Below are 14135 nucleotides of genomic sequence, written 5' to 3'. Positions count from 1 at the left end.
ACCCACGCAAACATGTGGAGAACAGGCAAACTCCACACACAAAGGCCACAGGTGGGAATCGATCCCATGACCTTTTTGCTGTGAGGCAACAGTGCTAACCACTAATCCACTGTGCTGTCTCCCTGGCATCAAGGTTTATTTATTTGTTTGTTTGTGTAAAACAAATTTCCACCTGTTCTTTTTTTGAAAATGATTTAGGAATTCCTATTTTGACCTTTTACCCTGATGAATTAGCCCCTCACCATGTTTCAGTAGCAGGCTTACAAAACGGGCCCATTGACGGGATAAAAAAAATAATAGAATATAAACAGTTAAACTTTGCTATATTTCAGTCCAGGGTAATGTCATATGTAAGAATTTGAAGTAGCACCAAAGTTAAGTTGATACAATCACTTCAAAAACCTGCTTGGAATCTTAAGCGAGTCGTATGCTGTATGAAAAATGACTTTGGTTAAATACCTCTTATTTGTTTTCTTTTATAGGTTTTATGAATACAATCGGTGCTTTCATGGGTATGTATCATTATTATTTCAAAAAATGAATTCAAGAAATTCAAATCATGTCATCTCCCTCACATTTATCTTGAATGCCTGTTGTTCTTGGTGTGTTTTCTGCAGGACTGGTGCTCATCTCGTTGTCAGGCTACTTGATTGAGGTCACACAGTCGTGGTCCTCGGTGTTCTCCCTCATCGTTTTAGTTAATGTCACAGGCCTCGCTATCTTCCTGGTCTTTGGTGATGCTCATCGTGTCGACCTGAATCACTGCAACCAAACCAAGAATATTAGATGAAATGGGTCATTTTACACCTCCATGCATCGTCATTTAAAAGGTTATTGTTAGCAGTTGACATATTTTTGCTCAAACTGCTCATGCATTTTGTGGTGTGAAATAGTCAGGTATGCATTTGGACTATTTGCTACTGCATACCACCGCAGTGGAGCTGAATTTAAACAAGATGTGACTGTTTAGTAATTAGTCATATTTATTCATAGTCCCAGTACAGTCAGTTTTATTTAGACAAGTCAGGGAATGGCTACATGAACACTGATTAGACTTTTGACTTTGACTTTGGTCATTGATTCATTATAACATTGATTACTTGTTGCCTTCAGTGGTTTTGATGGTAGAAACTCTGCATCGTCCAACGTTTGCGTGTTGCACCACCCGTCACAGTTTCATGGTGGACTTGGACAGAGAATGATTCATAAAAGAAATCTGATCTCGTCTTGTCTCCCACTTGCCTTTTTGCAAAATGTAGCTGAAATTTCACCACTTAAGAAAATCCTTCAGTAGTCCACTCCACCACAAACCTGTACAAATGGTGATGCAACAGAAAAAGGTGCACTATGCAGTTTCTCCAGTCATGACCACAGACACCTATATCTCCTTCAGAGTTCTCACAGGTGTCACTAGTCTCCTTTTCATGGCCACTCCAGACAGATTCACAGTTTTGCATTTCTTAATGATTAAAATTAGTGATCTGGAAATGTTTATCTGTCCATCCTGTGACTTGTGTAATGAAAACTGACTGTAAAGGTGAAGATTTGTGTTAATAACAATCTATGCATTTAGCTTGTCCAATTACTTATGGTCTCTGAAAACAGAGAGACTACACACATATACAAATAGCTATATTTCCAAATGGTTAATGCAACAGTTATGTTAAAGCTATTGAATTAAAGATAAGTCTTGTGGTGGTGTACAGAGACAAAATTGCAAAAACTCTAAATAGCCAAATACTTATGGACCTGATTTTTTTCTGTGAAGGCTCGTTTTTCATAGTAGAGAAGCTTGAATCTTCGACTGGACTGGGTTGCTTGACGCGAGGATGTTTTGCTTCTAATCGCAGAAGCTTCCTCAGCTAAAATTCTTGCTCTGGTAGTCTGACTTCTGTCTTGACTCTTGTAGAGAAGAATAACAGAAGCCAGCAAAAGCTGGAGTTTTAAACCTAACCAGACCCCTCCTAACGAGAGGCAAACTGCTATAAGCTAGTGACTAACAATTCATCTAATTAGCGCCCATTGGGCTCTAGTTAGCACCCTCCTAATGGCAGGGTAGCTGTCCCTCTGAATGATGGGACTGACACCTCTCCTGATGACTCTCCTGACAACATGAATGACTCATTACCATGAACAAAAGACTGAAACTGCTTTGACCTGAGTACCCCATTGTAAACAGGGGACAAAGTGTGTCTCAGACCCCCTCCCTGGTTAAGGCTGGGTTACAACTGTTTCACATACAGTGCTTCCTTCACTCTCTCAAACCATTTCTTTTCTCTGGCTAAGGTTTTAACTTCCTTGTTCTCAAACGTGTGGTTAGTGTCTTTAAGGTGGAGATGAACTGCACACTGAGGTCCACCAGCGCCCCCTCTGTGGTGCTGGTATAGCCTTTTGTGCAACGGCTGCTTAGTCTCACCTATGTAGTGTTCGTTACAGTTTTCCTGACATCTGATAGAATACACCACATTGCTCTGTTTGTAACTAGGGTTCCTGTCCCTGGGGTGAACTAATTTGTGTCTCAAGGTGTTAACAGGTTTAAAGTAAACTGAGATTTTGTGCTGTCTGAAGATCCTGTATAGTTTTTCCCCTATTACTGCTAAATAAGGGAGAGATACTCCTCTTCTTCTTGGCTCTGTCTCCTGTCTGTCTGGTCTCTTTGTTCTTTGGGACTTCTGCACTTTATGCAGGGACCATCGTGGGTACCCACATACTGTGAGGGCTTTCCGGACATGTTGTTGTTCTTTAGCCCTTCCCTAGTCTGTAGTTGTGGGCACCTGTAGGGCTCTGTGTTGAAGAGTCCTGCTCACCCCGAGTTTGTGTTCAAGGGGGTGGTTTGAGCCAAAGAGCAGATATTGGTCAGTGTGAGTGGGTTTTCTGTAAACCCCTGTCTGGAGCTGCCTGTTCTCTCCAATCATAACATCACAGTCCAAGAAGGCTAAATGGTTGTTTCTGGCATCCTCATGTGTGAATGTGATATTGGAGTCCACCGAGTTGATGTGCCAAGAGTCAAGACAGAAGTCAGACTACCAAAGCAAGAATTTTAGCTGAGGAAGCTTCTGCGATTAGAAGTGAAACATACTCGCGTCAAGCAACCCAGTCCAGTCGAACATTCAAGCTTCTCTACTATGGACCTGATTGTAATGCAGAATATTAGCGGACAGCTTGGTCATGAATGAATGTGGAAGGAGACTCTTCAAAATTAAGTAACCTGAATATTTATACTTATTTTGAGTATTTTTGTTTTGCTGTACAATGATGTGGTAGTTTACTGGTTATCACTGTTGCCTTACAGCAGAAAGGCCGTGGGATCACTTCCCGCCCTTTCTGTGTGGAGTTTGCATGTTCCCCCCATGTCTGCGTGGATTCTCTCCGAGTTCTCCGGCGTTCTCCCTCATCCAAAGACATGCAGGTTAGGTGGATTGGAAATTTTAAATTGACCATTGGAGTGCGTGCATGTGTTTGTTGGTCTATATGTGGCCCTGCGACATCACGCCCTTTAACTTCTGGGAGTAAGCAGATATAGAAAATGGATGTACAATAATCTGTCACTTTGTAGCTGAAATGTTGCAGATCTATACAGTCATATCCTGTTTTTATGAATTGGTTAAAAAACAAAACTTAGTGAAAAAGGCAGATCTTTGGATAGTTGTGGATAAAGCAGTTTTTCCTCCAAAATAAGTTGCAGCTACACTGTGTAAGCCCTACAGTGGAGTGGCGTGCTGTCTAGGGTGTACCCTGCCTCACATCCTGTGACTGCTGGGATGGGCTCCAGCCTGTTATGTATCGCCCCTCTCACCCTGCCACAAACACCTCACACAATGCCACACACTTGCCAGAACTTTGCCAGCGTGTGGCGAGGGTCTTGGTCATGTTCAAAATGCTAAAATAGGCAGGGGGAGGGGAGAGACGGAGAACCCAGATGAACAACATGCACGCACAGCAGTCACATGCACGTGATTGTGGCTGAAAGTCAAAATTGATCATGGTGATCATTGTTTCAGGTATTAATAGGTCCATAGTACTCACAGGTTGTCAGGGCAGGTGAGGTTGATGTTACAGCTGCTTTTTTTTGTTTTTGTTTTTGAGAATTAAATGTAGGACAAAACTGATCACATGGTTTTGTTTTGCTTGACAAAAACCATGGCACCATGTAGATTTTGCTGTTACAGTAAATATATGTATTTTTGTTTTTATGTCACTGTTAATTTATGTTGGGATTTATCTCAAGTCACATTCCGATCATTCATATATGATGACCTGCTGACACATCTCAGGGAATTTATTCTGAGCCTTTCTAGTGCCTTTTGGAACAAATACCTAAGAGCACTCCTCCACCAACACCACTGTCTTTGAGACTAGAACATATTCACAGGATGTTGAATCAACTCAACCCACTTCTGTGGCCAAGAATCCAGAGAAGAGTCAGAAACCTGGTGTAAAATTGTGCTACAGTTGTTACTGAAAAAATGTCCAAATTTGATCACCCTCAACATTTAAATACACCCTAAAGATGATCTCCAAATCCTTACTGAAATCTATTCACTACTTTTTCAGATATCTTGGAAACAGTCAAATATGAGTGTTTATTTAACGGTGATTAAAGATACAAAGCCGTTTGGAAAATGAAGTATATTTGTGTTGGGAAATGGCTACTTCTGTACCTCAGTGTCAGTAAGGACATTTAACCTGTTTATGAAGACTTCAAGCCTGACTTGAACTTTGACCTTGACTTGAGTTTTGACAGTTTACTTTGAAATGATTTGACTGTCCTTTCCTGAACCATTTTTAAAGTGCACTTTTGTGTATTTATTAACATGTTATAGCTTTATCCGGTTGTTTTAAGTGTTCAGTTTAACTGGTTGTTTATGGTTTGGTTATGGCTCCTTTTTAAAATATAGTGTATTTGGAAAAACAATGCATGCAGGTATTAATAGTTCTTCCCCGGTTTATTTGACAGATTGTTTTTATTATTATTATGTAAAATAAAGTACAAGTGATGAAGCTGGCTGCATTGGACTTCAAATTATGTTGCTGGTACAAAAATAAACAATTCAGCCTTGAATATCCTGTTGAACGTGCTCAAGTGACTAAATTCAAAAGATAATCTGACAATAAGAAGACGAGTTATTTGGAAAATAATTCCTGGTTTATAAATAGTAATTTCTTGTTTAACACTGACATTGAACGTGAAGTCTTTCTTTGCAGCGGAGCCTGAATGCATCAGAGAACAACAATAACAACTGACAACTGAGTGTTTCTTTCTCTTTTTGCTCTGTATGCACCACTCTGCATTTAATCATTAGTGATCGATCTCTGCTCCCCTCCACAGCATGTCTTTTTCCTGGTTCTCTCCTTCAGCCCCAACCAGTCCCAGCAGAAGACTGCCCCTCCCTGAGCCTGGTTCTGCTGGAGGTTTCTTCCTGTTAAAAGGGAGTTTTTCCTTCCCACTGTCGCCAAGTGCTTGCTCACAGGGGGTCGTTTTGACCATTGGGGTTTTTACGTAATTATTGTATGGCCTTGCCTTACAATATAAAGTGCCTTGGGGCAACTGTTTGTTGTGATTTGGCGCTATATAAATTAAATTGATTGATTGATTGACAAGTTAGACTGCAAAATTTACTGTGCAAGTCTGTTTCACAACAAAACGAAATTGGTAAGCACAACCTTAACTCAAATTTTTAAACTGTGAGGCTCTACACACATCAGTTTCTACAGTTGTGTTCAAAATAAGTATTTTTAAAAAGTAAAGCTCAAAATCGTTATAATAGCTTTGATTTTCATACACACACATGCATTGGGAACACTGCACATTCCAAATCAAAACATGAAGAAAAAAATGATCAATTTACTGTATAAACTAAAAAATACCTAAAGATTTATCTTTTCTGTGAATCACTGAGCTAATATTTAGTTGTATGAAAATTCAGTAAGGTATATTTTCTATTATGCATTTCAAATATAAGGTGGAACTCTACTAGTGTATACTAAGGTACTCCTAAATATTAAAATAAAAAAAGAAAAAAAAAACAAGGGGCAGAGCCACCTAGGTGCCTGATCTTGACAACCAGGGATGGTATTCCAGCCCAGGATGACTGGACTACCTTCCATGATTCCTCTGCATTCATTGGTTTTCCCTCAGAAACAATATTTTTGATGTCAACCACAAGTTTTCTATTGGATTAAGATCTGGGTTTGTGCTGGCCACTCCATAACATTAATCTTGTTGGTCTGGAACCAAGATGCTGCTCACTTGCTGGTTTGTTTGGGGTTGTTGTCTTGTTGAAACACCCATTTCAAGGACATTTCCTGTTCAGCGTAAGGAAACATGACCTCTTCAAGTGTTCTGATGTATTCAAACTGACACCACAGTATGAAAAACATCCATGTATCATGTTTCCTTCACCATGCTCCACCTTCTTCACAGTGTAACTTGGCTTGAATTCAGTTTTTGGGGGGGACATCTGACAAACTTTGTGGACCCTAGACCCAAAAAGAACAATCTTGCTTTCATTAATTCACAAAAAGTTGTGGCATTTTGTCTTTAGGCCAGTCAATATGTTCTTTTGCAAATTGTAACCTCTTCAACATTTTTTTTTTTTTATTTTATTTTACAATGGGACTTTGTGGGGGCTTCTTGCCCATAGGCATGTTGTAATTGTTACAGTGCTCACATAGACCTTCTTTGATCAGCCTGGAGCTGATCATTGGCCGAGTCTTTGCCAGTCTGGCTATTCTTCAATCCATTTGAATGGTGATTTTGCTTTCTGCACATCTAGATAAATGCAATACGAGTTATGTTTGTCTCCGAGCTAGCCCCCCCAATCTCCTGATGTTTTTTAATATTTATTGAAGTATGAAGTATGTGTGTGGGTGAGTTGTGTGTGAGGGTGGTCATTGTTTTTGAGGATGCACAAGCAAATTGCGTTGTGCTGATTGTTGTGCAATGACAATAAAGGTGATTCTGATTCTGATTGTGGTCTTTCTGGTTTTGTTGCCATTTTAAAACATCCAAGCTAATTTTATCTGAGCAGCCGATCATTTTCTGCTCTTTTTGTGTTCTCCTCTCCAATCACCTTTTTAATCAAAGTACACTGTTCATTCTTTTGAACAATAACTGGAACGACCCATTTTACTCAGAATTTCAGACAGAAATGATCAGCATGTACAACGTTTACTGCCTTTGTCCTTAAATAAGGGCCACAGAAAAAAAAAAATCCAGACACTGCTATTTTTTTTTTTATTATTTATTTTTTTTTTTTTTTTGGAACAGCCCAGTATTACGTTTCTGTAAAGTAACAACAAATTTGATGAATTTTTCTTCATGATTTGATTTGGAATGTGCTGTGTTCCCCATGCATTTGGGTGTGTATGAAAATAAAAGCTATTAGGATTTTGAGCTTTACTCACTTTTCTTTACATATACAGTAGTGTTCAGAATAATAGTAGTGCTATGTGACTAAAAAGATTAATCCAGGTTTTGAGTATATTTCTTATTGTTACATTGGAAACAAGGTACCAGTAGATTCAATAGATTCTCACAAATCCAACAAGACCAAGCATTCATGATATGCACACTCTTAAGGCTATGAAACTGGGCTATTAGTAAAAAAAAAAAAAGTAGAAAAGGGGGTGTTCACAATAATAGTAGCATCTGCTGTTGACGCTACAAACTCAAAACTATTATGTTCAAACTGCTTTTTTAGCAATCCTGTGAATCACTAAACTAGTATTTAGTTGTATAACCACAGTTTTTCATGATTTCTTCACATCTGCGAGGCATTAATTTTGTTGGTTTGGAACCAAGATTTTGCTTGTTTACTAGTGTGCTTGGAGTCATTGTCTTGTTGAAACACCCATTTCAAGGGCATGTCCTCTTCAAGTATTTTGACATATCCAAACTGATCCATGATACCTGGTATGTGATATATAGGCCCAACACCATAGTAGGAGAAACATGCCCATATCATGATGCTTGCACCACCATGTTTCACTGTCTTCACTGTGAACTGTGGCTGAATTCAGAGTTTGGGGGTCGTCTCACAAACTGTCTGTGGCTCTTGGACCCAAAAAGAACAATTTTACTCTTATCAGTCCACAAAATATTCCTCCATTTCTCTTTAGGCCAGTTGATGTGTTCTTTGGTAAATTGTAACCTCTTCTGCATGTCTTTAACAGAGGGACTTTGCGGGGGATTCTTGCAAAATAAATTAGCTTCACACAGGCGTCTTCTAACTGTCACAGCACTTAGAGGTAACTCCAGACTGTCTTTGATCATCCTGGAGCTGATCAATGGGTGAGCCTTTGCCATTCTGGTTATTCTTCTATCTATTTTGATAGTTGTTTTCCGTTTTCTTCCACGCGTCTCTGTTTTTTTGTGTGTGTGTTTTTTTTTAAAGCATTGGAGATCATTGTAGATGAACAGCCAATAATCTTTTGCACCTGCGTATAAGTTTTCCCCTCTCCAATCAACTTTTTAATCAAACTACGCTGTTCTTCTGAACAATGTCTTGAACGTCCCATTTTCCTCAGGCTTTCAAAGAGAAAAGCATGTTCAACAGGTGCTGGCTTCATCCTTATATAGGGGACACCTGATTCACACCTGTTTGTTCCACAAAACTGACGAACTCACTGACTGAATGCCACACTACTATTATTGTGAACACCCCCTTTTCTACTTTTTTTTTTTTACTAATAGCCCAATTTCATAGCCTTAAAAGTGTGCATATCATGAATGCTTGGTCTTGTTGGATTTGTGAGAATCTACTGAATCTACTGGTACCTTGTTTCCCATATAACAATAAGAAATATACTCAGAACCTGGATTAATCTTTTTAGTCACATAGCACTACTATTATTCTGAACACTACTGTACATATATGTGTGTGTATCCATATATATATATATATATATATATATATATATATATATATATATATATATATATATATATATGTAGGCTGCGTGCTCGTGCTGTGCCACGTTGGAATCCATCTATTGAGGTCCGTTTTCAGCACCGAGGTCAGTGCGCGTGCACCCGCATCGTCTGCACAGACAGCAGCGCGCGCACACCCAGCCGAGCGCGAGGACTGGAAACCACGTCATGACGTTTTTGCTTTGAGGACCGCGGTATTGATTCGATATTTTTCACTGTCCATTTGATTTAAAGCTGACGGTCTGAGTGGACTGGAGCGGGTCTTTGTCCTCAGCGGGCCCGAGCTGATCCCGATCCGGATCCCTGCGCTCTCTCAGCGGTATTGTTCGCTTTTACCTGCATGGATTCGTTTCTTTAAAAAAACCTCCGCTATAGGCGCCTCATCATGCTGCGGACCGAAGGCTCCTTCTGGAAAGAACTGGACTCATTCATCACCGATTTGTTTGCAAACGGAGCAGCTGAAGCGCTTTGTCTGCGCGCAATGCGCCGCACATTTTGCGCCACCATTTATGCCAGTTAATGTGCGTGCGCGCCTGAGTGCGCAGAGGCCCACGTTTGTAGTGTTAATGCGCTCGTGGTGCTCAGCCATCACGCACAGATTCCCGCTCCTCGTGTTCACGGCGGACCTTGATTTATTAGACATACAATTAAGGCACGCGGTGAATGCCAAGAGAGGAATCACTCTGCAGCATCATCAGCATCAGCAGGAACCGCCGCCGTGGATACATCAGGCTGAAGCATGACAATTCTTTGGTCTTTCAGTATTTGTGATCCTGTTCGTCATCACAACGATTCGAGCTGAAAATAAACATCAGTGAAGTGTTTACAGAGGGAGAATGTTTAAAAAAAAAAAAGTGTGGCTCTACAGTAAATATGAATGTGCTCCGATTGTAATTCCGTTTACCGTAAAACTGCCCAACATGATCCGGGGAAATCTGCAGGCTATGGAAAGCACGGTCTTCTTAAGAACAATGCTCTTCTTGGAGATTTATTGTTAGCATTAAAATAAATAAATGAACCAGGGGCACTCACTCATCTGGGCTTCACATATTTTTGCACATATTTATGCAAAACGTTTCACATTTGTGTGCATTGGCCTTTCAAGGTCCCCCAATGGCAAATTTCATGTGACCAAAAGAACAGCTGTGCATGGCTTTGGTGCGTCTTCAACCAGCTCCTAAAAAAAAAAAAAACAAACAAGAAAAACACACACATCCTAAATATCCCCAGGACAACAGCATTGGGCTAAAATGTTGACCTTGGTTTGACCTTGACTTTTGATCTTTTTTTCCCCCCTCAAATCAAATCAAATCAAATCACCTGGTCCAAATCAGATCAAACCTCTGGTGGATTTTGTTCACACAGAACTGAAAACAATACCCTTGCATGTGTTAGGTTTAAAAAAAATGTATGCAAGTGGCCTCAAATCAGTCCTGGACATAAAATGCAGATCAGTAAACTGCTTAAGTAATTATATGAGTGGATTTCAAAAGAATTTTGTTTGATTCAACCTTTTAGCCATATTTACATCATAATCTTGCATTTTGTGATTTGAGTGGTTAAAAATTAGGGGGTCCACTCTGGCTCAAAAACACCTCGTCTTGAACAGATAACCTCCAGCTGTAGATGCATGTGTGTATGAATCTGCAGTCCATCCAGCACTTCACTTTTCCCACATGCAGTAAATAAAAATTTTTTCCCTCAAAATTCTACTCACTACACCCCATAATGACAACATGAAGGTTTTTTTTTTATTATTGCAAATGTATAAAAAAAAAGTCACATGTAAATAAGTTTTCACACCCTTTGGTCAATACTTTGTTGATGCACCTTTTGCAGCAATTATGGCTTCACCTCTTGAATATGATGCCACAAGCTTAATGCACCTATTATTGGGCAGTTTTGCCCATTCCTCTTTGCAGCACCTTTCAAGCTTCATCAGGTTGGATGGGGAGCATCGGTGCACAGACATTTCCAGATCTCTCCCGAGATGTTCAATCAGATTCAGGTCATTCATCTTCACCTTGAAAAACATCCTCACAGCATTATGCTGCCACCACAATGCTTCAGTGTAGGGATGGTGCCTGGTTTCCTCCAAACATGACTTCTGGCATTCACACCAAAGAGTCCAGTCTTTGTCTCATCAGGCCAGAGAATTTTGTTTCTGATGGTCTGAGAGTCCTTCAGTGCCTTTTGGTAAACTCCAGGCAGGCTGTCATGTGCCTTTTACTATAAGGAGTGGCTTCTGTCTGGCCACTCTACCATACAGGCCTGATTGGTGGATTGCTGCAAAGATGGTTGTCCTTCTGGAAGGTTCTCCTCTCTCCACAGAGGAATGCTGGAGTTATAACAGTGACCACTGGGTTCTTGGGCACCTTCCTGACTAAGGTCCTTCTCCCCATATCACTCAGTTTAGATGGGCGACCAGCTCTAGGAAGAGTCCTGGTGGATCTGAACTTCCATTTATGGATGGAAGCCACTGTGCTCACTGAGACCTTCAAAGCAGCAGAAATGTTTCTATACCTTTCCCCAGATTTGCACCTTGAGACAATCCTGTCTTGGAGGTCTACAGACAATTCCTTTGACTTCATGCTTGGTTTGTGCTCTGACATGCACTGTCAGCTGTGGGACCTTATATGTAGACAGGTGTGTGCCTTTTCAAATTATGTCCAACCAACTGAATTTACCCCAAGTGGACTCCAATAAAGCTGGAGAAACATCTCAAGGATGGTCAGTGAAAACAGGATGCACCCAAGCTCAATTTTGAGCTTCATGGCAAAAGCTATGAATACTTATGTACGTGTGATTTCTTAATTTTTTATTTTTAATAAATTTGCAAAAATCTAAAAAAAAATTTTTTTTTCTTACATTGTCATTATGGAGTATTGTGTGTAGACATTTGAGGAAAAAAATGAATTTCATCCATTTTGGAATAAGGCTGTAACATAAGATAATGTGGAAAAAGTAAAGCACTGGGAACACTTTCCGGATGGATTGCAAGATAATACAGCATGAAAAATACACAAAAATGACAACGTACTCACAGTGTAAAAATAATCATCCGATTGTTGGTATTTTAGATGTGCATTTAATAGATTTGTGTAATATATAGTGATGATATGAGATTGAACCCCTGTCGTCATTTCAATATCAGTAGTTCAGAATAATCCAAAACAATCAAAATGCCATTTATTGTTTCAAAAATCAAGAAAGACACTTAAAACCAGACCTTTTGACTTCCCTGTCCCAGTTTAGCTTCTGATCCTTCTTAGTTAGGTGGGCATCCCCAGAAAAGATGATCATTGTTACCCCCAAAACCTGTACACCTGAAACCTTTTCAGATATCTTGAACTGATATCTATTGATATTTTAGGACTGGATGTCAGTATCTTAGATTGTGTACTGTTCCCTGGGCCATTTAAAAAGGAACGGTAGTAGTAATAGAGTAGTACTCATCTGGTTAATGTATGAATGCTCCTTAAAAAAAGACATAAAAAATAAGACAACTGATTATTTACCGTTCCTTTTAGCAGCCATGTTCCACAACAAGTAATCTGTTTTTCTTCAAACCCTAAACTTTAGCGTGAAAATTAGAGATTTGATGGAAATTTTTCCTGGCATAATGTTGAAATAGGGGTAGGAGGAGGATATGGGGGGAGTTTTAAATCTCCCATCACATACATTACTGCACTGATTATACGGAGTTAAGCCGTAGGGTTACTTGTCAGATTCACCCACATTGGACTGTCATAATAAAAACGTTAGTGGTTTTTCCAAACCCCAAATGTGAAAATGAAATATTTTTGCCCTTAATTTGACGAGTGTTGCTCCTTTCTTTCTACTGATCAATTAGAAATTAGACCAACAGGAATCTATTACACTTGATGGAAGAAATAAATGATTATTACAAATTTATCGAGAAGACTTTTTCAAAGTCAGTATTTTTGTTTTTGACACCATTTGCACAAGTGTGCACGCTGACTACCGGTTATGTTATCTCTGATGGATCAATTTATGATAAAAGTGGGAATGAAAAGCTAAAATAGCCTTTGTCATTCAGCCACCTGACTCTGTTAATTCTGCAGATTGAATATTTAAAATAACTTGTTAGCAGCCTGTTAGTACTGGTGTATCAGTAGTATTGAAGGGGTCATATTATAAACCTTTTCAGCCAGCTGACAGTTACCATGTCTTACAAATATTAAAGTCGATGAAAAGACCTCATAAAAATTGTTGCATCTTCAAAAAAAGAAAAAAAAAGAAAAATTGGTCTTTAAAGGTAAAGATACTTGTTGCCACACCCTCCTACCCCTCATTGAAGTCTTTCTTGCTCTACCAGATCACAGGGGCTTTCCCCACAAAGTGAGACCAGCTCATTGGGCATCTCAGCAGGAGTCCAGATATAGAGTTCTATGACATATGTCACAGAAGTCTAAAATTAGCCGTTTCTGGCCTTACATTTTGCTTACAGCAGAGGAAATGTTACATGAAGTTGTGGAATTGTAGGAAGTTGGGGATGTTTAAGGTGTAAATCATCCATATGCAACTGTAGAAGTTGGAAAAAAAAATAGGATTTTACACAATATGACCACTTTAAGTTGCCTATTTGTGCATGTGTGCATGTATGCACAAGTATCAAATACTGGATTCAAATTTCAAAAACTACGGCATCAAACTGTACTTTAAATGAATCTCTGTGCTGAACATTTTTATGCTCCTGCTTTACCAGTGGTGATTATATGACAGTGTATCCAAAAAGTATTCACAGCACTCCACTTTTTCCCACATTTTGTTACAGCTTTATTCTAAAATGGAGTAAATTAATTTTTCCCTCAAAATTCTACCCACAACACCCCATAATGATGACAAAGTTTTCTTTTAATTTTTGCAATAAACAAACTAAGAAATCACATGTGCATAAGTATTCACACCCTTTGATCATTTCTTTGTTGATGCACTTTTGGAAGCAATTACAGCCTCAAGTCTTCTTGAATATGCCACAAATTTGGCACCCCCATCTTTGGGTAGTTTTGTCCATTCCTCTTTGTAGCACCTCTCAAGCTCCATCAGGTTGGATGTGGAGCGTCGGTGCACAGACATTTTCAGATCTCTCCAGAGGTGTTCAATCAGATTCATGTCTGGTCTCTGGCTGGGCCACTCAAGGACATTCAGAGAGTTATCCTGAAGCGACACCTTTGATATC

At 39.5% G+C, this 14135-nt stretch overlaps 1 protein-coding gene across 1 annotated transcript in view; it reads left to right on the top strand.

Annotated features, from left to right (window-relative positions):
* Positions 1-1809, top strand: part of LOC117512791 (solute carrier family 17 member 9-like) — a 32843-nt gene extending 31034 nt beyond the window's left edge. Inside the window, exons 12-13 of the mRNA XM_034173010.1 lie at positions 483-512; positions 618-1809. Of these exons, the coding sequence (XP_034028901.1) occupies positions 483-512; positions 618-790 (203 nt within the window). The 3' untranslated portion in view covers positions 791-1809. The remainder of the gene's footprint in view (positions 1-482; positions 513-617) is intronic.
* The last annotated feature ends 12326 nt before the right edge of the window (positions 1810-14135 follow it).

This window comes from Thalassophryne amazonica, chromosome 6, assembly GCF_902500255.1.
Source record: "Thalassophryne amazonica chromosome 6, fThaAma1.1, whole genome shotgun sequence".
In the NCBI taxonomy this organism is placed as follows: domain Eukaryota; kingdom Metazoa; phylum Chordata; class Actinopteri; order Batrachoidiformes; family Batrachoididae; genus Thalassophryne; species Thalassophryne amazonica.
Note: the sequence above shows the minus strand (reverse complement) of the source record. Positions and strands in the feature narration are given on the sequence as shown.